At 45.2% G+C, this 25,215-nt stretch overlaps 1 protein-coding gene across 1 annotated transcript in view; it reads right to left on the bottom strand.

Moving 5' to 3' along the window:
• Window positions 1–25,215, bottom strand: part of LOC126292034 (hexosaminidase D-like) — a 363,487-nt gene that overhangs the window by 92,396 nt on the left and 245,876 nt on the right. The window contains exons 5-6 of the mRNA XM_049985827.1: window positions 18,227–18,418; window positions 4,047–4,150 (exon numbers count right to left, since the gene is read on the bottom strand). Coding sequence (XP_049841784.1) covers window positions 4,047–4,150; window positions 18,227–18,418 — 296 coding nt within the window. The remainder of the gene's footprint in view (window positions 1–4,046; window positions 4,151–18,226; window positions 18,419–25,215) is intronic.

Genomic DNA, 25,215 nt, shown 5'->3' with positions numbered 1-25,215 from the left:
GAATACTTCGCCTGTCTTATATATGACGCTTGTTCACAAAATAAGTGTACTGTGACCATAACGAGCTGCGGATTTTGTTTTTTGAGTGTTGTCAACACTGGGAGGTAGCGGGGTATTACCTGACCAGAGCAAACACAGTAGTAAGTCATCTGACGTCGTAGCGTACAACTGCGTGAGAAAGGTCGGTACGAAATGCCGCCAAATGCGAGCCACTTGCTGTGTTGCTGTGAACCGCTCCCTACTTGCGGAAGGAATAACACCTACCGAAATCTTTTCACGAATCAAAACGGTTTGCAGCGAAGATGTTATAAACAGAATGAGTGTGTTTCAGTGGTATAAGGAGCTAAGTGAAGGCAAAACAAAGGTTCACGACGAATTTGGAGGGGAAGACCTTCCATTTCCACCGACGAGTTGATGTAAGAAATTGAGGATACTATTCTTGAAGACAGCCGATTAACAATGGATGAGTGGCCTAGTGGTTCTAGGCGCTTCGGTCCGGAACCGCGCTGCTGCCACGGTCGCAGGTTCGAATCCTGCCTCGGGCATGGATGTGTGTGATATCCTTAGGTTAGTTAGATTTAAGTAGTTCTACGTCTAGGGAACTGATGACCTCAGATGTTAAATCCCATAGTGCTTATAGCCATTTGAACCATTTTGAACAGTGGATGAAATTTCTGCGATGTTTCCACAACACTTCAGAACTCTCTTGTAGAAGACACTCACAGCAACGCTGGGATACCGGAAACCATGCGCGAGATGGATCCGAAAACAGATGACAAAGCAACACAAGAAAAATTGTGACAGCTGCGGCTGCGAGCTTCTTGACCGACTTGAAATGGAAGGTAAGGATTTTCTCAACTCTCTTGAGACTGGAGAGTAACGCGGCTGGCTCATTACACGCCTCAGACAGAAGGTCACAGTGGCGTCACACCAATTCCTCATTTGCCAAAAATCTCAAAACCGAAAATTCAGGCAAAAAATCGTGCCCTCAGTGATTTGGGACCGAAAAGGCATAATTTTGGAGGAATTTCTGCCTCAGGATGAGACCATCGACGCACAACGATATCGTGAGGTCCCAAAAAAACTCGAAGCGAGCATTCAGGACAAAATGAGGGGAATGGTGACTAGAGCTGCGTGCTTGCTGCACGATAACGTTCCTCCTCCCACAACCAAGGCGCTCTTGGACTCATCTGGCTGGGATGTTTTGAACCACCACCGTATTCGCCTGAGCGCCATCAGATTATCATGCTACCACCTCCCTGAAGGCACACACTAGTGGACTTGAATTTTCAACTGACGAGCACGTGCAGAAGAGGTTCCAAAGTGGAGGAGAGGGTTTTTCGAGGAGGCCGTAAAGAAAGTTGTGCCACGGCTCACCACATGGATTGAAAAGAGATGGCAATTACATGGAAAAATAGTTAACAAGTCTGTCAACAATATCCTGCATTTATTTTTTTCGTCAAATATATTTTTTCTAAAAAAAGTATAAAAATCTAGTATACTTTCTTTCTGAAAGTGTCTCGTACCTTGCAAAGCATGCGGAATAGTTTTATCGCGGTATGTGCTCCCAAGGAACTGAGTTACTCTTACGGAATTTCTTCAGATACGGGAGCCACGTTTCGACTGAGGTGCCTGAGCGCGCTGTCAAATCCGTCTCGCAGTATCGTACCTCCCTCCTCATCTTCATCTACTATCTCTTGCATTTCCATGATATTTTAACCAGTTTTAAATGGTAACTTTGCTAATTACGAATTAGCACCTAGAACCGCTCGGCCACATCGGCCGGCCGGTGCGGGTTCTGGTCAGGATGAGTGATCGTACCGTACTTTTTTGAAAATGATGAGGGAGCTGCAGTCACTGTCAATGGCGACCGTTACCGAAACATGCCTTCTGATTGGTTTTTTCCTCTTATTACTGAAAGCCTCTATTTCTGGTTTAAACACGATAGCGCGAGATGTCACACAGCCCATGAAACGATTGCTCTTCTGAAAGAAAATACACTATGTAACCAATACTATCCGGAAACCCCGACCAACATACGTTATTATATTAGGTGCATTGTGCTGCCACCTACTGCCAGGTACTGCATATCAGCGACCTCAGTAGTCATTGGGCATCGCGAGAGAGCAGAATAAGGTGCTCCGCGGAACTCACGGACTTCCGGTCAGGTGACTGGATGTCACTTGTGTCATACCTCTGTACGTGAGATTTACACACCCCTAAACATCCCTAGATCCACGATTTCCGCTGTGATAGAGAAGTGGAAACGTTAAGAGAGACGTACAACACAAAAGCGTACATGCCGACCTCGTCTGTTAGTGACAGAAACTGCCGACAGTTGAAGAGGGTCGTAATGTGTAATAGGCAGACATCTATCCAGATCGTCACACAGGAATTCTTAACTGTATCACGATCCACTGCAAGTATTGTAACAGGAGGGAGGTGAGAAAATTGGGTTTTCATGGTCGAGCGGCTTTTCATAAGCCATACATCACGCCAGATAAATGCCAAAGGACGCCGTAGACATTGGACGACTGAACAGTGGAAAAACGTTGAGTGGAGTGACGAATCACGGTGCACAATGGGGCGATCCGATGTCAGGGTGTGGGTTTGGTGACTGCCCCGTGAACGTCATCTGAGAGCGTGTGTAATGCCAACAGCAAAATTCGGAGGTTGTGGTGCTATGCAGTGGTCGTGTTTTGCGTGGCACTATCACAGCACTGTCCTATATTGGTGTTCTAGGCACGTTCTTGCTTCCTACTGCAGAAGAGTAATTCGGGGATGGCGACTGCATCTTTCAACACGATCGAGCATCTGTTTTTAATTAACGGCCTTTGGCGGTGTGGTTGCACGAACTATTTGGAATAATCATATAAAATTAATTGTTGGTAATGCTGGTGCCAGGTTGAGATTCATTGGGAGAGTACTTAGAAAATGTAGTCCATCAACAAAGTAGGTGGCTTACTCGTTCGGCCTATACTTGAGTACTGCTCATCAGTGTGCGATTTGTAACAAGTCGGGTTGACAGACGAGATAGAGAAGATCCAAAGAAGAGCGGCGCATTACGTCACAGGGTTATTCGGTAAGCGTGATAACGTTATGGAGATGTTTCGCAAACTCGAATGTCAAACTCTGCAAGAGAGGCGCCCCGCATCGCGGTGTAGCTTGCTGTCCAGGCCTCGAGAGGGTGTGTTTCTGGATGAGGTATCGAATATATTGCTTCCCCCTACTTATACCTCCCGAGGAGATCACGAATTTAAAATTAGAGAGGTTCGAGCGCGCACGGAGGCTTTCTGGCAGTCGTTCTTCGTGTGAACCATACGTGACTGTGACAGGAAAGTGAGGTGATGACAGTGGCACGTAAAGTGCCCTCCGCCACACACCGTTGGGTGGCTTGCGGAGTATAAATGTGGATGTAAATGTAGACAATAACATCCCTGTAATGGACTGGCCTGCACAGAGTTCTGACCTGAATTCTATAGTACACGTGTGGGATCCAGAATGAGATTTTCACTCTGCAGCGGAGTGTGCGCTGATATGAAACTTCCTGGCAGATTAAAACTGTGTGCCGGACCGAGGCTCGAACTCGGGACCTTTGCCTATCGCGGGCAAGTGCTCTACCAACTGAGCTACCCAAGCACGACTCACGCCAGGCCTCACCGACCCACATCGATATCTCTCCTCAGTGCAGCACTACGTGAAGAATGGGATGCCATTCCTCAACAAACCTTCCAGCATCTGATTGAACGTATGCCTGCTAGAATGGAAACTGTCATGAAGGCTAAGGGTGGGCCAACAACATATTGAATCCCATCATTACTGATGGAGGGCCCGACGAACTTGTAAGTCATTTTGAGCCAGGTGTCCGGATACTTTTGATCACATAGTGTCAATGGGAGAGGTTACTTAATGTGTTTGAAAAAAAAAGCACGCACTACATTTTGAATAAATTTTGCAAGTTCTACAGCAGTCTCTACTCCCTACACGCTCTGCAGAGTTGCCAGACATAATAGCTCACATGTGGCTCTAAGGCCGGTCCCACTCACCAGTCCTCGAGTCGCTGGCTGCGGCAGCGGGAGCACGTGCCCAGGTGGAATACCTCGTCGCAGCCGATGTGGATGTAGCGAGAGTGCGGGTGCAGCTCCAACACCTGCCAAACATACCAGTGGAAAAATGAAATATTTAGCCTGCGAGACAACTCACCGGACTCCCGACACGTCCATTGTAGTTTCATGATAAGACGTACCGGGAATAAACCCGTCAACAGCTGTTAGTTCGCGTACAGAGAGTCTTTTCCAAATTGCGTCGGCCCTGAAAAGGGCCATTTTTGCAGCTAGGACATTGTTTACTTAAAGCAGTTGCTAGAACTGGAGACCCTCTAACGCAACCCAAACTTGGTAACGTCGAACCGTGTTTTCTCGAACTCTTTCGAGGAATCCTGGCAGTGCCCTGAGAATGCGATCCATTAATTTTCCTTTCTAGGTGTTGGCGTCCTGGTGGATGAACTAGAACCTTGAAGAATACCCACAGGAAAACGTCCGGTGGAGGCGGGGGCCATGTCCTACGAGCACCTCTGTCAGTTACCCGGAGTCGAAGAGTTCATTTCTGCGCACAGCACACGACTGTTATGTGCGACACGCCCCCCCCCCCCCCCCCCCCTCTCTCCATCCCGTCATGCTGCAAACCACGTCTCCAGCAGGCCGCGAGGAGTTTCATGCAAAAAGTGAAGGCAATTTGCCCTGGTATGTCGAACAATTTGCCATGGTAAGTAGACGGACCGGCCCAATCAGATGTGACGTTCCAAAAGATTTTGGAAACTTCGGAATTAATAATATCGCACTATCTACTGGCCTATAAATTGCTACACCGCGAAGACGACGTGCTACAGACGCCAAATTTAACCGACAGGAAGAAGATGCTGTGATATGCAAATGATTAGCTTTTCAGAGCATTCACACAATGTTGGCGTCGGTGTCGGCACCTACAACGTGCTGACGGGAGGAAAGTTTCCAACCGATTTCTCATACACAAACAGCAGTTGACCGGCGTTGCCTGGTGAAACGTTGTTGTGATGCCTCATGTAAGGAGAAATCCGTACCAACACGTTTCCGACTTTGATAAAGGTCGGATTGTAGCCTATAGCGATTGCGGTTTATCGTATCGCGACATTGCTGCTCGCGTCGGACGAGATCCAATGACTGTTAGCAGAATAGAGAATCGGTGGCTTCAGGAGGGTAATACGGAACGTCGTGCTGGATCCCAACGGCCTCGTATCACTGGCAGTCGAGATGACAGGCATCTTATCCGCATGGCTGTAGCGGACCGTGCAGCCACTTCTCGATCCCTGAGTCAACAGGTGGGGACGTTTGCTAGACAAGCATCTGCACGAACAGTTCGACGACGTTTGCAGCAGCATGGACTATCAGCTCGGAGACAGTGACTGCGGTTACCCTTGACGCTATATCATAGACAGGAGCGCCTGCGATGGTGTACTCGACGACGAACCTGGGTGCACGAAAGGCAAAACGTCATTTCTTCGGATGAATCCAGGTTCTGTTTACAGCATCATGATGGTCGCATCCGTGTTTTGTGACATCGCGGTGAATGCACATTGGAAGCGTGTATTGGTCATCGCCATACTGGCGTATCACCCTGTGTGATGCTTTGGTGTGCCATTGGTTACACGTCTCAGTCACCCCTTGTTCGCATTGACGGCCCTTTGAACAGTGGACGTTACATTCAAGATGTGTTACGACCTGTGGCTCTAACCTTCATTCGATCCCTGCGAAACCCTACATTTCAGCAGGATAATGCACAACTGCATGTTCAGGTCCTGTACGGGCCTTTCTGGATACAGAAAATGTTCTCCTGCTGACCTGGCCAGCACATTCTCCGGATCTCTCACCAATTGAAAACGTCTGGTCAATGGTGACCGAGTAACTGACTCGTCACAATACGCCAGTCACTACTCTTGATGAACAGTGGTATCGTGTTGAAGCTGCATCGGCAGTTGTACCTGTACACACCATCCAAGCTCTGTTTTAATAAATGCCCAGGCGTATCGAAACCGTTATTAAGGTCAGTTGTGGTTGTTCTGGGTACTGATTTCTCTGGATCTAGCTTTCGAATTCCGTTAATTGTAATCACATGTCAGATCTACCATAATATATTTGTCCAATGAATACCCGTTTATCATCTGAATTTTTTCTCGGTGTAGCAGTTTTAATGGCCAGTAATGTATATGTGCTGATAGGTGTGAAAATTATCTAACTATCAATTTAATACGTCACAGTTGCAAAATACTAATACCCGTCCTTTACAAAAGAACGGGAAAGTTGGTAGAAGCCGACTTCGAGATCTGTTTGGATTCCGGAGAAATGTTGGAACACGTGAGGCAATACAGACCCTCCGACTTCTCATAGAAGATTGTTTAACATAAACGTACGTTCACAGCATTTGTAGATTACAGAAAGCTTTGGACAACTGGAATACTCTCATTCAGATTCTAAAGGTGGCAGGAATAAAATAAAAGATGTGAAAGTCTATCTAAAATTTGTACAAAAACCAGATGACAGTTATACGAGTCGAGGGGCACGAAAGGAAAGCAGTAGTCGAGAAGGGAGTGAGACAGGATGGTAGCCTATCCCCGACGTTATCCAATCTTTAAATTGAGCAAGCCGTAAATGAAACACATGGAATAGGAATTAAAATACAGTGAGAAGAAATAAAAATCTTGAGATTTTCCGATGACATTGAAATTATATGAGGGAGAGCAAAGGGCTTGGAAGAGCAGATGAACACAATGGACAGTGTTTTGAAAGAAGGATATAAGATAAACATCAACAAAAGCAAAACGAGGATATTGGAATGTAGTCGAATTAAATCAGGTGATGCTGAGGGAATTAGATTAGGAAACGAGACACGGAAAGAAGTAGATGCCTTTTCCTATTTGGGAGCAAAATAACTGGTTATGGTTGATGCAGGTAGGATATAACATGTAAACTGGTGATGTCCAGGAAAGCGTTTCTGAAGAAAAGAAATGTATTTACATCGAGTATAGATTTAAGTCTCAGAAAGTCCTTCCTGAAAGTATTTGTATGGAATGTAGCCCAGTATGGTTCAACTGGCTCTGAGCACTATGGGACTTAACTGCTGAGGTCGTAAGTCCCCTAGAACTTAGAACTACTTAAACCTAACTAACCTAAGGAGATCACACACATCCATGCCCGAGGCAGGATTCGAACCTGCGACCGAAGCGGTCGTGCGGTTCCAGACTGAAGCGCCCAGAACCGCTCTGACACCAGTGGCCGGCACCCCAACAACAACAACATCTTATCTACGAGGATTATTCAATAAGCAATTGCAACACTTTTTTCTCAGAAAACAGGGTTTTTTATTGATGATTCCAATACACCGCATTATTCACCACTCTCTCGGCTACGGAACCCTATTTTTAAACATAATCACCCTTTACTACAACGGCCTTGCGCTACTTTACTATCGGAGTCTATACTTGCGTGGTACCGCTCCAATGGTCGACGTCGGAGCCAACATCTTGCTGCATCAATGACCTCCATTCATTTACTGCTTCCTTAATTGGGTCAAACGGATGGAAGTCGGAAGATGCGGTATCTGGGGTGTTGGTTCAACGAGGGGGAACAGTCCAATGAAGTTTTGTGAGCTCCTCTCGGGAGCATAGGCTTGGGTGCCGCCTTGCGTTATCATGGAGAAGAAGACGTTCGTTTGTGCTTTTGGTACGGCGGACACGCTGAAGTCGTTTCCTCAATTGCCTGAGGGTAGCACAATACACTTCCGAGTTGAGGAGGAGGCGCTACACAGTGTTAAACATCGGGTCGACAAAGAGTCCCAGCAGTCCGTCGCCTTGACTGTACGGCTGAGGGTGCGGCTTCGAAAGTTTTCTTCGGAGGAGATGTGGTGTGGAGCCACTCCACGTATTTCTGTTTTGTTTGCGGTTCGAAGGGGCGAACCTATGTTTCTTCGACTGCAACGATCTTCGACACACAATTATCACGATCAGCCTCGAAATGCTGAGGTATGTCTGCGACAGTGGATGCTGCGCCAGCGCCACATTGAGTTGCAGCATTACCGATGGAGGGCGCCACGAACTTTTAATTCATTTTCATCTGGGTGTCCGGATGCTTTTGATCACATAGTGTATCTGGGTAAGACGAGGTTTGACAACCTTCCTAGCATAAGACACGTGTAAAATGGCATTAGGCACAAAATTGGTGAAATTTGGTGTCAGAGTGATAGCCTTAGCCCACCTTACACAGCTCACACGAGCTCTGACGTTTCTTTCCCGCATGTGTTGACACCTAGTTGTTCGTAGCGTTGCCAAACCACAGGTTGAAGCCGCAAGGCGCCACGCTTTTGCACAGTTACTGTAGGCACTTTTGTACGTCTACATACTTCGCAAGCCACCTAACCGTGTGTGGCGGAGAGCACTTTGAGTACCTCCATCGGTTCTCCCTTCTATTCCAGTCTCGTATTGTTCGTGGAAGGAAAGATTATCGGTATGCTTCTGTGTGAACTCTAATATCTCTGATTTTATCCTCATGGTCTCTTCGCGAGATATACGTAGGAGGGAGCAATATACTGCTTGACTCCTCGGTGAAGGTATGTTCTCGAAACTTCAACAAAAGCCCGTACCGAGCTACTGAGCGCATCTCCTGCAGAGTCTTCCACTGGAGTTTATCTATCATCTCCGTAACGCTTTCGCCTTTAGTAAATGATCCTGTAACGAAGCGTGCTGCTCTCCGTTGGATCTTCTGTATCTCTTCTATCAACCCTATCTGGTACGGATCCCACATTGGTGAGCAATATTCAAGCAGTGGGCGAACAAGTGTCCTGATACCTACTTCCTTTGTTTTCGGATTGCATTTCCTTAGGATTCTTCCAATGAATGTCAGTCTGGCATCGGCTTTACCGACTATCAACTTTGTATGATCATTCCATTTTAAATCACTCCAGATACCTACTCCCAGATAATTCACAGAATTAACTGCTTCCACTTGCTGACCTGCTATATTGTAGCTAAATGTTAAAGGATCTTTCTTTCTATGTATTCGCAGCACATTACACTTGTCTACATTGAGATTCAATTTCCATTCCCTGCACCATGCGTCAATTCGCTGCAGATCCTCCTGCATTTCAGAACAATTTTCCATTGTACACCACAGCATCATCTGCAGAAAACCTCAGGCAACTTCCGATGTTATCTACAACGTCATTCATGTCATCTTAAATTTACTTCGGAAGACTTCTCTCCATTGAGAATGACATGCTGCGTTCTGTTATTTAGGAACTCTTCAATCCAATCACACAATTGGTCTGATAGTCCATATGCTCTTACTTTGTTCATTAAAAGACTGTGAGGAACTGTATCGAACGCCTTGCGGAAGTCAAGAAACACGGCATCTACCTGGGAACCCGTGTCTATCGCCCTCTGAGTCTCGTGGACGAATAGCGCGAGCTGGGTTTCACACGATCGTCTTTTTCGTAACCCATGCTTATTCCTACAGAGTAGATGTCTAATCTCCAGAAAAGTCATTGTACACGAACATTTCTAAAATTATACGACTGGTCCAGATTTAAAAGATCTGCGGGCAATGAGAGATAATAGGGGTTTCGGAAAAGTGCCACTTTAATTATGCTGAACAGCTTAATTCAATAAATAACCGAACGAACGTGGTACAGATTTTCTCTAGCGTCCAGATTCCAGGCTGAGCTTCTAAGCTGGAGTTCTGAGTGGGCAGCGGGGTGGTTTCCTTTGTTACTCCACTTGGTAGCCCATAACAACTATGTGCTGAACTATTACTTGTTTCCACTGAATTTGCTCCCTCTCTCTCCCTCTCTCTCTCTCTCTCAAGGTGGAGAAAAATTGCATCGCGAAATTTTAACCCTGGATAGCTGATGCCAGTCGGAACCAAAATTAATAATGTTGTGAAGGTCGACAACACACCAATTTTAAATTACAGAAACTTGGCGCCAAACGCTCCGATTGGCCGCGGTATTGCCCTGTTGTCGGATGCTCTGGAAAACGTACGACCGTGACTGCTTTGCCTGCCGGAGCTCGCGATGTATCCAAGGCGGGCCGCACGCTCGGATGTAGCGCGACAGCCTTCCACTCTGGAGGCGAATCCGCCGGACTTTTGACACATCCATTGCAGTTTAATGATAAGACGTACCGGGAAAAAAACCGTCAACAGCTGCTAGTTCCGGTACAGTAAGTCTTTCACAAATTGTGTCGGCCATGAAAAGGGCCTTTTCTCTAGCTAGGGCAGTGTTTACTTAAAGCATTTGCTAGAACTGGCGACCCTCTGACGCGACACAAGCTTGGTACGTCGAACGGTGTTTTGTCGAACTCTATTAAAGAATCATGGCAGTGCCCTGATGTGACTGGCGGCATCTTGAATGCGATCCGTTAATTCCTTTCTAGGTGTTCGCATCCAGGTGGGTGAACTAGAACCTTGAAGAATACATACAGAAACACAGTGGCGTGAAGTCTGGTGATCGCAGAGGCCATGTCCTACGAGTACCTCTGCCAATTACCCGGCCGTCAATGATTTCATTTCAATATCCGCGCACAGCACTACTGCTATGTGTGGCTTTCCTATCATGCTGCACGCACATGCGTAGTCGTATGTCCTGGGGAACATCTTCCAGCAGGCCGGATGCAGTTTCTTGCCAAAAGTGAAGGTAATTTGCCCCGGTAAGTCGAAGGGGTAGACGGACCGGCCGAATCAGATGATCACCCACAATGCCTGCCGAAACGTTGTGCCAAAATCGTTCCTGGTGTCCGTGGACGTACGTGATGTGCGGATTTCCCCTTGGCCAGTAATGAACGTTTCAAGTATTGTAAGGGCCATCCAGACGGAAGGTGCACTCGTCTGTAAACAATATAAATGGCGGGGATGTCGGGATTTCGTCCAACACGTCGCAGAAACCGCCCGTCGAACCCTAAAATTTAGGCCTTGGACCGTGTGGAAACTAAATGGATGCTGGCCGTCATCCCTCAAAACCTCCGAGAGTAACCTATGAGTGGCCCCCATATCGTGTACAATCGATCGAGTACTTGTTGTAGGTGCTTCCTCGAAGAGGTCTAGAACTGTGATACCACCGCCAGACAACACACTTGCTGGGTGGTAGCCTTTAAATCGGCCGCGGTCCGTTAGTGTACGTCAGACCCACGTGTCGCCACTATCAGTGATTGCAGACTGAGCGCCGCCACACGGCAAGTCTAGAGAGACTCCCTAGCACTCGCCCCAGTTGTACAGCCGACTTTGCTAGCGATGGTGCACTGCCTACATACGCTCTCATTTGCCGAGACGACAGTATAGCATGGCCTTCAGCTACGTCATTTGCTACGATCTAGCAAGGCGCCATATTCAGTTACTATTGATATTGTGACTCATGTACCGTCAAGAGCGACGTTCATCATTAATGGATTAAAGTTAAGTATGAAACTAATTATGCCCGATTTCTGAATTCTCATTCCTTGTCATGTCCAGACCTCACGTCAGTATAGTTCCTCCCTCCTCACGCCAGCCTGCGTGAGCTAAAAGCGTGCATTTCGGCCCCCTCCAGTAACACGGTGTTGGCTCTTCTGCCAACACTACAAGAACAGTCCCTTCAAATGCAGCATCCCGTCGTATTCGAGGTGTTCCAACATCACCACGATATCCCGCTAACGAACCTGTTTCGCCAAGTCGCCGGTGAACAGCTGCAAACGTTTGCGGGTGTGGGTGGCGTCTTGCTGGATACCGTTCCTCATAGAACCGTCGAGCTTCATGCTCATTACCATCGGCTAGTCCATGATCAAAAACCGTATCTCGTTGTTCTTCAAACGAATACTTTGACGCCATGCTTACTGTATGACTAATTGGGAAGTGCCGGCCGAGGTGGTCTCGCGGTTCTAGGCGCGGAGTCCGGAACCGTGCGACTGCTACGGTCGCAGGTTCGAATCCTGCCTCGGGCATGGATGTGTGTTATGTCCTTAGGTTAGTTAGGTTTAATTAGTTCTAAGTTCTAGGGGACTAATGACCACAGCAGTTGAGTCCCGTAGTGCTCAGAGCCACTTAAATGGCAAGTAACGAGAGTGTCCTCCGGAGCAAAGCTTACGTGTGAATGGCTCTGACGTGAGGTGGAGGCAAAAAGCAAGACCTATTTGACACGTGTGCGTATCACGTTGTGGCAGTGAGGGGGCGACTGAACCGACAACTATAGCGCTGCCCGTCAACCGACGAACGGCAACAGGGAAATCCGACGACCAATAGGAGAGCGTGGCGTCAAGTTTGCGTAATTTGAAAACGGTGCGTTGTCGACTTACACAACATTAGTAATTTTGGTCCCTACTGGCATCTGCTATCCAGGGTTAAAATTTGGCAACACAGTTTTTCTCCACCCTGTCCAAGACCTAAATATTATGGTGGACATTGAACACAGGCTAGGATTTGGCCGGTTGCACGAGATCCCGACCTCCCCGCCATTGTGTCGCTTATCGACGAATGCACCTCCCATCCGGTTGGCCTTTATAACACACTGTGCGCGCGTGTGTGTGTGTTGGGGGGGGGGGGGGGAGGGGGTGTTTCAGCGCATTGTTTGTATTTTTATATTTTACATCTTTTTAATTTTGGGTACTACACCACGTTTCTACATCTATATGATTATTCTGTAGTTCAAAATTAAGTGCTTAGCGGAGGGTTCATCGAACCAACTTTAAGCTACTTTTCTACCGTTCCGGCCAGCCGGTGTGGCCGAGCGGTTCTAGGCGCTTCAGTCTGGAACCGCAGGTTCGAATCCTACCTCGGGCATAGAGGTGTGTGCTGTCCTTAGTTAGGTTTAAGTAGTTCTAAGTTCTAGGGGACCATGACCTCAGATGTTAAGTCCCATAGTGCTCAGAGCCATTTGAACTAAGTCATCTACCGTTCCACTCTCCAACAGCGTGCAGGAGAAACGAACAGTTAAATCTTTCCGTGAGAGCTCTAATTTCTCTTATTTTATTAAATGATCATTCCTCCCTGTAGAGGCGGGCGCCAAATAATATTTTTACACTCTGAGGAGAAAGTTGGTGGCTGAAATATCACGAGAAGATGCTACCACGGCGATAAACGCCTTTGTTTTAATATCCGTGGCACTCTCCCCCTTACTTCGCGACAATACAAAACGAGCCGCCCTTCTTCGAAATTTTTCGTTGTCCTTCAGTCAGCTCTATCAGACGTAGATACCGTACTACACGGCAGATTTCTGGAGAAAGGCGGACTGGCAAACGGTAAGCAGCCTCTTTAGCAGACTTCTTACATTTTCTAAATGTTCTGCTAACACATGGCATTCTCTGGCTTGCTTTCCCCACAACATTATGTATGTCATCTTCCCAATTTAAGTTATTCATAACTCCAATTCCGAAACATTTACCTGAGTTTATAGGCTTTACATTTGTGTGATTTATGGTGTAACCGAGATTTAACGGATTAGTTGTAGTACTCATGTGGGTGACTTCACACTTTTCGTTTTTTAGAGTCAAATGGTTCAAATGGCTCTGAGCACTACGGGACTTAACATCTGAGGTCATCAGTCCCCTAGAACTTAGAACTGCTTAAACCTAACTAACCTAAGGACATCACACACATCCATGCCCGAAGCATGATTCGAACCTGCGACCGTAGCGGTCCCGCGGCTCCAGACTGTAGCACCTAGAACCGCTCGGCCACCCCGGCCGCCTATTTAGAGTCAGTTGCCACTTTTCGCACCATACAGATATCTCGTCTAAACCATTTTGTAGCCGCGTGGGGTAGCCCCATGGTCTAAGGCGCCTTGACACGGTTCGCGCGGCTCCCCCCGTCTGAGGTTTGAGTCCTCCCTCTGGCATGGGTGAGTGTGTTGTCCTTAGCGTAGGGTTAGTTTAAGTTTGATTAAGTAGTGTGTAAATCTAGGGACCGATGATCTCAGCAGTTTGGCTGCATACGAATTTACGACAAATTTACAAATTCTCCGTTTTGCAATTTTGAAGCCGACTTCCGTGGCCGAGCGGATCTAGGCGCTTCAGTCTGCAAACGCGCTGTTGCTACGGTCGCAGGTTCAAATCCTGCCTCGGGCATGGAAGTGTGTGATGTCCTTAGGTTAGTTAGGTTTAAGTAGTTCTAAGCGTAGGGGACTGATGACCTCAACTGGTAAGTCTCATAGTGCTTAGAGCCATTCGAACCATATTTAACAATTTTGTTTTGATCATCTGATGATCTTACAAGACGGTAAGCATCATCTGCAAAAAACCATAAGAGGGCTTCTCAGATTTTCTCCTAAAACGCTTATATAGAACAGGAACAGCAGACGGACTATAACATTTTCTTGAGGAACTCCACTTGACGACTTTCCACCAGTTACTACGAACTGTCACAACTCAGATGTTACTCCATAGGCACGTACTCTGATTGGAAGTCGCTCGTGGGGAACGGTATCAAAAGCCTTCTGGATATCTGAAAATATGGAATGAACTTGAGATCCCGTGAAAATTGCAGTCATTACTTCGAGGGAATAAAGAACTAATTTTTCTCAAGAGAATGATATAGGTTATTATCAATAAATCATTTACCTCTATTATCGATTGTAGTCTCTGTTACGGCGTAAAGTCAAGCGACAGCACGGCAGTCGGGAACGACAGGGAAGAGATGGCTGTGAGAAGACGTCAGCCAATCGCATGCCCACCGACCCCTCTCCATGACGACAACGCGACAGCAGTGGCCCCTGTGTGAAGAGGACGTAAGTGCCGCGACATACTGGTGATGGCCCAGTTCGATAGCAGCTTCAAGACTAGTGACTTGGATACAATCGTCAACACCCGTTCATTCGCTTGTACGCTCTATGTAACACAGACTTTGGTATTGTTATACTGAAAAGATTGCTTATTTTGTATGTCGCCCTTTGAATGCGACCCATCTGTATAATTGTCAAAGTTAACTATTGTCATTTACTTTTTTGTAATATAAGTCATTATTACGATTTGTTTGAATTGTTTGCGAACTGAGTACATAGTGTTCCTAGGCTCCACATATTTGAGGACGAGTATAGAGACATAATAGTCTCGTAAAAAAGGACTGTGCTGTGACACGCCCACACAAACACATCATCATCATCATCATCGTTGGCTGGACTAAATTTCTTAAAATCTACCTTGTCGTAGTTTTCTAAGATGACTGTAGTGCAGGTCCGACCACGGGGTACCAGTATTCACGCGCGCAGCGTGTTCTAGCCGCTTGTCGACTAAAGCCTGGCCTCTCTCTTTATTCACATGAAGTGTTGAGTGCTATTGACAAGGGACTTCAGATCGATTCCGTATTTCTGGATTTGCGGAAGGCTTTTGACACTGAACCACACAAGCGGCTTTTAGTGAAACTGCGTGCTTATGGAAAAACGTCTCGGTTATGTGACTAGATTTGTGATTTCCTGTCAGAGAGATCACAGTTCGTAGTAACTGACGGAAAGTCATCGATTAAAACAGAAGTGATTTCCGGCGTTCTCCAAGGTAGTGTTATAGGCCCTTTGCTGTTCCTTTTCTATATTAACGATTTGGGACACAATCTGAGCAGCAGTCTTCGGTTGTTTGCAGATGACACTGTCGTTTATCGACTAATACGCTCATCGAAAGATCAAAACAGACTGCAAAACGATTTAGAAAATACATCTGAATGGTGCGAAAACTGGCAGTTGACTCTAAATAACGAAAAGTGCGAGGTCATCCTCATGAGTGCTAAAAGGAACTCGTTAAACTTCGGTTACACGATAAATCAATCTAATCTAAAAGCAGTAAATTCAAATAAATACCTACGTATTACAATTACGAACAACTTAAATTGGAACGAACACAGAAAATGTTGTGAGGAAGGCTAACCCTACGACTGCGTTTTATTGGCAGGACACTTAGAAAATGTAACAGACCTACTAACGAGACTATCTACACTACGCTTGTCCGTCCTCTTTTACAATACTGTTGCGCGGTGTGGGATCCTTACCAGGCAGGACTGGCGGAGTACATCGAAAAAGTCCAAATAAAGGCAGCACGTTTTGTACTATCGCGAAATATGGGAGAGAGTGTTACAGAAATGATACAGGATTTGAGCTGGACATAATTTTTAAAAAAAGGCGTTTTTCGTTGCGACGGAATCGTCTCACGAAATTCCAATCACCAAGTTTCTCCTCCGAATGCGAAAATATTTTGTTGACACCGACCTATATAGGGAGGAACTATCACCACGATAAAATAAGAGAAATCAGAGTTCGTACGGAAAGATGTAGGTGTTTATTCTTTTCGCGCGCTATACGAGATTGGAATAGTAGAGAATTGTGAAGGCGGTTCGATGAACCCTCTGCCAGGCACTTAAGTGTGATTTGCAGAGTATCCATGTAGATGTAGATGTAGATGTAGATGGCCTGTCACTCGGCTTAGCTCGGTCCTTCTCGGAAACACTAGAAACGACGCGGTTTCATAGAATATGGCGGTGCGGCATTTTTCGGCACAGCTCTCTGAATTCGGCTGTCAGTGCTGTTTACCTTTCGCTATTTGTTCGTGTTATGAAGGACTTTCACAGGTGCAGTGGCTGTTTGCACAACAAGAGGATGTCTAGCGATCTATCGTCATAAGACTTTAAAATCAGTGGGAATTACAGAAGAGAGGAATGAGAATTTTCAGTTCGCATAGCAACAGCTGCAGCATATTTGCTATGAAACGTCTTTACAAGACCACGCAGAATGAATTTAAAGATTTACTTGACAATGAAAGAACAAAATTACAGCGATCGGCACACTGGATACATTGCTCTGTACATAAAAAAATAGTGCTACTGACAACATGACTCGTGCATGTGCTGTTACTTATATATGTTTGACGATGCTGGTGCTGATTTTGCATTTAACACTTGACGATGGCTGCAGTACATTAGGACTTTGTTTTTATAAAACAGAACTGATGATGGTCATTATAGGCCGAAACCGGTAATCTGTTAACAAAACGTTTGTGACCATAGACGTAAATTAAAGGAAACTCGTAAAAAAAACTTTGCGCTAAATTCTTAAGCTTGGAGCACATGAAGAAAAGGATCATACGAATAGCAAAATTTCTCAAGTCGCACACATAATTCCATTGTCACCTGGAACCGTTTTCAATGGAACTGAAAGAAGAGTGTGGAAACTTCGTGCATTACAGCAAATTACGTTGGTTAAGTCAAGGGGCGTGCCTAGAAGGATTTCTCGTTTTAAATCTCGTTAATGTTGAATTTATGAAGGGAAAAGGAGTGCATGAACGAAAATTACAACATCCAAAATGGGTTGCAGACATCGCATATTAAGTGGACTTGACTGTACCCTGTCCATACCAAGACAGCGACAGCACATGGTAACTTCTTTCTGATTTTGTGGGGATGCACTTAAAAGGAAAATCACATAGAGAATGGAGACATTCTGACAAAGACAGTCCACTTCCCTAAGCTCATTGCTGTTACAGAAAGCCCAAGGTTCGAAGAACTTATTGTGCCCTTAAAAGAATTACAAGGATAGTTGTATAAAGATTTTGAGGACAGTGTCAATCTTACATCTGTTTTCGAGACCGCTTGCCGTTTCAGTTGAAAGCGCCCTTGTGCATTTGCCGATTTAGCTGACTCAACTGTACGTTAATTCCAGTTTTAATGACAAGTCTTTTTAGGTCAAAACTGCAAATTACGTCTACATTGCGTTTGTCAGGTAGAGTTGCCACGTCTCCGTAGTAAGACTGAAAAAATCCTACAATATTTCGATCGACATGTTTGTGTCTAAGAGCTTTTTTCGATTGTGAACTAAATAAGACGGCGATTACGTGGGAATTTGAGTGTTAAAATCTGTGAAATTGCTTGTATATATTGACAGTTCGTATGAGATAAAAATATTATTATACTTTCAGTGTAATCAAATAAACAGAAAATTCGTTTAATTTGTGACCTATTTTCTTGAGAAATGCGAAATATAAAGCCGCATCATATGCGTTGCATTCGCAGTTTCCCCTCTTCGTCCTCCTCACGCTCAGGCAGAGTGGCGTGGTGGTGGGAGAAGCGTGAAGCGAACCTGAGTACTTTGGCACTCTTGCCCGGGCACTGCCCGCAAGCCGAAACCGTGGCTGCCCCTGCTGTAGTGCCTACAGTATACACTACGGAAAATAGTGCGGGGTTGAAGTGTAGGTGCTCACCTGGCGTATCATCTCGCTGATGAAGGGCATAGTCTGTGGGTGCGAGGGACAGATGGCGTCTGGGTGGGCCCTCTCCTCTCGCAGATGCGCCCACTGGCGTTGTTTGAGCGCCATCTCCAGGTGGCCAAACGTTTGCACCAGCGGCACCACGTACATGCCCAGATGCTCAGACATCTCCACCAGGTCCCTCACCTGCCGACACATCCAAACGTGTGTAAGCAGTACTGGATGATTCTGAATAAGGGGTTTCCTCAGGGTTCAGTGTTGGGTCCTTAGTTTAATTAGGCAATATAGTTATTTACACTAACGATGTAGGCTGAAACAATTAAAATTTGCACAACCACTGGGTTTCTAACCCACGGTTCCTGCTTACTAGACATATGTGTTGCCCATTACATCACAATGGCACTCCAGCTACCACAAATGCTCAGAATATCCTGGTACAAATTTCAGTTTATTACTTTCAACATACAAGCGTGCCCAACGTCATATGCTGAAAACATATTTCAAACTGAAAAATTTATTAGTGCAGATGAGAAACTGAGTGAGAGATTTTGAAGGTTAATTTTTGCAGGAGACTACACACAAATGCAGGGTGTCCCAGGACGAATGGTCAATATTCAGGAATACGGCAGGAACGATCATTTGAGGTGGAAACGTCCATACAGACATACTTATACCCTATTCAGAATGGTTTACGAGATAGAATACATTATTTTAACTTACATTGTTATTTATTTTCTGTATTATTCGTTGCATTGTCAGGTTAACCCTTTTACACATGCATGACAGTGAACATTGCAATATGTGTTCTACAAATATTAACTGACAAATACATACTTTGAACACATTAATCTCTAAGCATTATCGCAGAAATCACGTGAAGGCTGCAGTTCGCAATGAAAGTTCAAATATCCCACTATCAACTTCAGTGCATTTGTGCACTCTTGGGAGAAAATGTTGTGTTGCTTGTCTGAGTGTCTCTGCACGTTCCCTAATGAGGACATCAGTGTGCATGACGTGACCAAGCAATTCATTTCCCATATTTACCTTTCACTGGTACGCTTCAGAGTTCATCCACCACTGTAAACAAAAGTCTGTTTGTATAAGGTCTGGCAATCTTGACAGCCAGTGAACTGTACTGCCACGACCAATCCAGCAATTAGGATAAGTATGATTGAGATGGTCCCTCACACCTTTGGTCTTCCTGGAGGGACACTGCAGTCCCCATGGCCAAAAGAACGTTCTCAAAGAGCTGGTGTGGACTAGAACAAAACTTCGAAGAGTTTGGGTGGGTAAGACACAAACATGCGTGTCATTAGCCCCAAAACAAATGTACATCAAATGTGTTCTATCTCACGTACCATTCTGAATTCTTGTATCAGGGAGTCGGGGAGAGAGCTTTATTAGTTTAGTCCGTGGATGTCTGGTAGTTGGAGTGTTAGTGTGGTACAACAGATAGTGCACCTGCTTAGCAAAGAGGAGACCTACAGTCGAATACCAATACCGATAAAAATTTTAATTGATTACTTCAGAGTACCTCATTATTGCAGACAAACGTGAGACCCTATATGTCTCAGGAATATCAACTGTATATGAGTAACACATCAGTTATTGTTAAAGTGCAAGCTCCATCACATCTGACACTTGCCAGCAAATAGATACTCATACCGCAGTGTATCATTAGAGTTGCTAAGTGCACGCTTCTTCTAGGCTCTTCAGTCCGGAACCGCGCTGCTGCCACGGAAGCAGGTTCGAAACCTGCCACTGCCATGGATGTGTTTGATGTCCTTAGCTAAGTTAGGTTTAAGTAGTTCTAAGTCTAAGGGACTGCTGACCTCAGATGTTAAGTCCTGTAGTGCTTAGAGGCATCTGAACCATTTGATTTGCATGATTGTTGTGGCTGATGAGTATTTCTCGATAAGGGATTTCCTGAGGCATCAATACAAGACTCTTGCTTTAATGGGTGTGCGTAAATACTCGGGTAAGTACTAATTTGACAGTTTTACTACGCAACTCAGTTGCCAACACACAGCCATGGATTGGATGAATGTATGTATGTGTATGTGTGTGTGTGTGTGTGTGTGGAGCCTGACGAACATTTCTGAATATTAGACCTTTGGGCACGGATTCGAAACCTGGTCAGTCGTGGGATTTTTACCTGTCATTTGTCACTTCATTTGTTACTGTGAAAAATGTCGAGCTGCACTGTGGCTGGTAGTCGACAATAACCTGTAGGTCCACCCTGTAGTGGCTGCGTGAGGAATACACATGCAGTAGGACCGTGCCAAGTAAAGCACTGTGGTGATCGAACCAGCCTTCAGATTGAGGACAGACTGTTTGGAAATTTCCGTCACGAATTTCTAGGACTTGTAAAGCGGGGTGTATTTTGTATAAGAAGTCGTGTCCGGAAACTTCACCCAACGACGCTACGGACCCTCAAAGTGATAGACGACGACGGCTATAAATTCCTGTCTACACAAGGTGATTTGATGATGGTGTTACAGACTTTCTGGGATGATGGAGACGGATAAATGTATGAATCAGGTGTAAGGGTCCTGGTTCAGAAGCGAACGAGTCGACAATTACAAGCGAAAATCATTCTGTTACCTCTGGCAGTGGAATACATGTACTGGTACTGCTGTTACTGAGAAAGCAGGGTAGGCAACTATCAGAGGTGGTAGAATGGACCACAACAAGGAAAAGATGTCTAGTAGTAATGAACTCTAAACTGCGTAACTCAGGAACTATGAGCACTTGTTCATCTTCGCTAATGTGAAACACATCTCCTCTGTTGAAGCTATTCATTTTAGAACCCATGTTTACTACGTTGTTTCTTATTTTGGCCCAGGCTACCACCTCTGGAAGTTGCAAACCCTGCTTTCTTAGCAACAACAATACCAGTACATGTATTCCACTGTCAGATATTTAAAATGTCCCCTTGGAACAATTCTACACGAATGTGCTTAAACTGACACACAATATTTTTAGCGCAACGCAATCTGACTTTCAATAATCCCTACAAAAGAATGGCCCTGACTAACATTAACCTATACGTTTCACAAATCACTTACCTCACCAAAAATCTTCGTTACTCGAACTACTGCAATACAGCGAGCGCCGCTATTGCCAGCTAAATAAAAGATTGAAACTACAGAAGGCACTAACTACTGATAGGCATAGTTAGCAAATGAAAGATTTTGATACAGAACAAACAATGTATTTACCTTAATAGTCAAAATATATATAGCAGTTCATGACATCCAGTCTTACAAATTTCAAAACTCCACCATCTCTCTCCCCACGTCCACCACTGCTGGAGGCTCACCTCCAACTGCGCAATGCTACGCGCTGTTATCATCCAGCTGCCCAACACTACAATGGCGAATATTACAACAATGCCAACCAACCACTGACTGCACACAGCACAGCCAGTGATTTTTCATACAGAGCGCTATGTGGCGTTACCAATAAAAAAAACCAAACAGGCTACTTACAATATATCAGAATGATTTTCGCGTGTAGCTTTCGGCTCTTTCGTTTCCAAACCAGGGACCCTTACATCAAATTGATACATTTCTCCATTTCTCCATCTCCATCATCCTTGAAAGTTTGTAACGCCGTCATGAGGAATCAGCGCCTATGATTTTGACTCTCTATAGCGTCGTTCCTATTGAGAACATTATGTACTCACTCCCCTCTACAAGTCCTAGAAGTTTGTAACTGGAATTTCCTAACACCCTGCACATTTATGACTGAGAAGAACCTGACCCTTCGTCAACAACTACCTTCCCCGAAATTCCTTCTCCTCGCTTCTTGTCACCATTTTCTATTATTCATGTCGAAGCGAGCCAATTTTTTTCTATTGTTATGTCAAATGGTTCAAATGCCTCTGACCACTATGGGACTTTAGTTCTGAGGGTATCAGTCCCTAAGAACTACTTAAACCTAACTAACCTAAGGACATCACACACATCCATGCCCGAAGCAGGAATCGAACCTGCGACCGTAGCAATTGCGCCAATTCCAGACTGTAGCGCCTAGAACCGCTCGGTCTATTGGTATGTCCACTAAATCTAGACTAGTTGTATACCCCTATCACCATACCATGTGCTCCATCAATGTCAACCTTGCTTTCCCTCTTTGCTTCCCCTACCTAGTTATTTCCGAGTTTTAGCACATTTAATTCCAGCTCAGGTGTTGCTGCTACTCTACACTGCTTGACAACTGCTAAGAAACAACTGCAAGCTGCTACGGAACAAATGCCAGTTACTACGTAACAACCGTAAACTGCATCTCAACAACCGACGAAATGTAGAAGCCTGTGCACGAACTCTCTGTATGCTTTCGACAGTTCATGCAGTACGGTGTCTGACGGAGGTTGCTACAGAACCGATTAGCGCGACATTCCGTGTGGTATGCCAACATTCATTCGAATGTTACTATCGTGAACTATCAATTGGGCAGTTCAGAGCCGGACTAAATGTGACTATTGTGACCACAGCAATGAGCGTGTCCAAAAGTGAGATCTCGCGATTAGAAAGGGCCGCTGGAGGTGAAAATGCTATGAAGAAGCATGCCGATGGTCGAAGACCGAGCGCCACACCGCAAGGGGATCGATACATAGCCCTACTGGCATAAAGGAACAGTCCTAGGTAGATCGCTGCAGATCTTGCAACCGCTACCGGTATACGTCTCTCTGCCAGAAGGTGAAAATCTGAAGGCGCAAGATCAGGTGAATAAGGTGGGTGCTGGACGGCTTCCCAACCCAACATCCGAACAGTTTTTTTGTCAGTCTTGCAGAATGAGGGCGGCCGTTATCGTGGAGTATCACTTCACGCAGTCTTCCTGGCTGTTGTTCTTGAATTATGACTGCAAGACGTCTCAGTTGTTGACAATAAATGTCAACAGTGATGTTTTCACCTTGGGAAAGGATTTCCTAGTACACCATACCGTCGCTGTTCCATCAGATGCGTAACATTATCTTTCGCGGACGCTCGCATGTCTTTGTGAAGTTCGTTGCTGCTTTGTTGGGGCTCAGCCATTCCTTTCTTTTCCTTATGATAGTATGAAGACACCATTTCTTGTCACCACTAACGATACAGGATAGAAATGGTCGGTGTTGTTCACTACCCAATTGGTGACGAGCAAGCAGAGATACACATGTAGCCACCCAGTGATACACTATTGGCCATAAAAATTGCTACACCACGAAGATGACGTGCTACAGACGCGAAATTTAACCGACAGGAAGAAGATGCTGTGATATGCAAGTGATAAGCTTTTCAGAGCATTCACACAAGAATGAGACTTTCACTCTGCAGCGGAGTGTGCGCTGATATGAAACTTCCTGGCAGATTAAAACTGTGTGACCGACCGAGACTCGAAGTCGGGACCTTTGCCTTTCGCGGGCAAGTGCTCTACCATCTGAGCTACCGAAGCACGACTCACGCCCCGTACTCACAGCTTTACTTCTGCCAGTATCTCGTCTCCTACCTTCCAAACTTTACAGAAGCTCTTCTGCGAACCTTGCAGAACTAGCACTCCTGAAAGAAAGGATATAGCGGAGACATGGCTTAGCCCGCTGCTTGCTCTCGTAGACCGTATGGCCTATACAGATTTCGTTTTCTGTTTCTATTTGATCATATTTTTATGTTCGCAAATTGCAACACCTTCTTAGCTTCTCACGCTAATTGACATCATGTAAGCGTGGTCTTTTCCTAACGTGTTCCTGAGTAAAAAAAATTGAGATCATGTAAGCGTGGTCTTTTCCTAACGTGTTCCTGAGTAAAAAGCCATTCTGGTAGATGGAGTCCGCCGGCCGCGGTGGCCCTGCGGTTCTGGCGCTTCAGTCCAGAACCGCGGGACTGCTACGGTCGCAGGTTCGAATCCTGCGTCGGGCATGGGTGTGTGTGATGTCCTTAGGTTAGTTACGTTTAAGTAGTTCTAACTTCTAGGGGACTTATGACCTAAGATGTTAAGTCCCATAGTGCTCAGAGCCATCTATGTTTTTATTTCGACAGCAGCTTTTATCCCCTAACAAATATTTCTTTATATCCAACCAAGAAGTGAAATACCAATTTTCATAAATTTACCTTTAAATTTTTTAATGTAATGAAATATTTTCTTGAAATTTTTTATCCCGTATTGGGCTCCCTTATGGGTTGAATTTCCAGAAACACTGAAAAACATATTTTTTTATTTTAGGAGTTGTCACAGCTGTAGCCTTAAAAAAGCTTTAGTAATTCTTTAGCAATTATTTATTTTGAAAAAATTTTCACCCACTATTTTACGCACACAGGATTAAATTTCCGAAATTTCTGAACACGTATTTCTTTATATCTGGCCGAGAAACCAAATACCAATTTTCGTAGGTCTAGCTTCAAAATTGTCTTAGTAGCGACATTATTAAGAAGAAACTTCAACCCCTATTTCACCCCTTAGAATTGGAATTTCGAAAAATCCCTTTTTAAACGATCCGTGCTGTATAAGATCCACACTTCCAAATTTCAAGTTTTTGTCCTCAGGAATTTGGGACGGACGATGATCAGTCAGTCAGCAAGTCAGTACATTGCGTTTTATGTATGGAGATCTACAGTACTTTTTGTCAAAACTGCAACACCAAGAAGAATACATACCATTACAATGAAGTTTATTACATAGTGGCCCTGCCAGGCACTTAAATGTGATTTGCAGAGTATACATGTACATGTAGATTAGCCAAAGGAAAACAAATAATTAGAACTATAAAACGGCTCATGCAATTTGACCGTGAGAATACAGTACAGTTTGAAGCCACCGCGGGCCACATCAGAACCCTCTGGACGTCGTGGCATGGGATCATCGAGGGTTTGGATTTGTTGCTGAGCAACACAATGACACGCGGTTTGCAGGCGCGTCAACGAAGCATCGGCAATGGCTGCACGAGAACGAGAATTAGCAAGTTGGCGTCAAACCATATACCAGACACGTTCGATGGGCGGCGTGTC

This window comes from Schistocerca gregaria, chromosome 9, assembly GCF_023897955.1.
Source record: "Schistocerca gregaria isolate iqSchGreg1 chromosome 9, iqSchGreg1.2, whole genome shotgun sequence".
NCBI lineage: Eukaryota > Metazoa > Arthropoda > Insecta > Orthoptera > Acrididae > Schistocerca > Schistocerca gregaria.
Note: the sequence above shows the minus strand (reverse complement) of the source record. Positions and strands in the feature narration are given on the sequence as shown.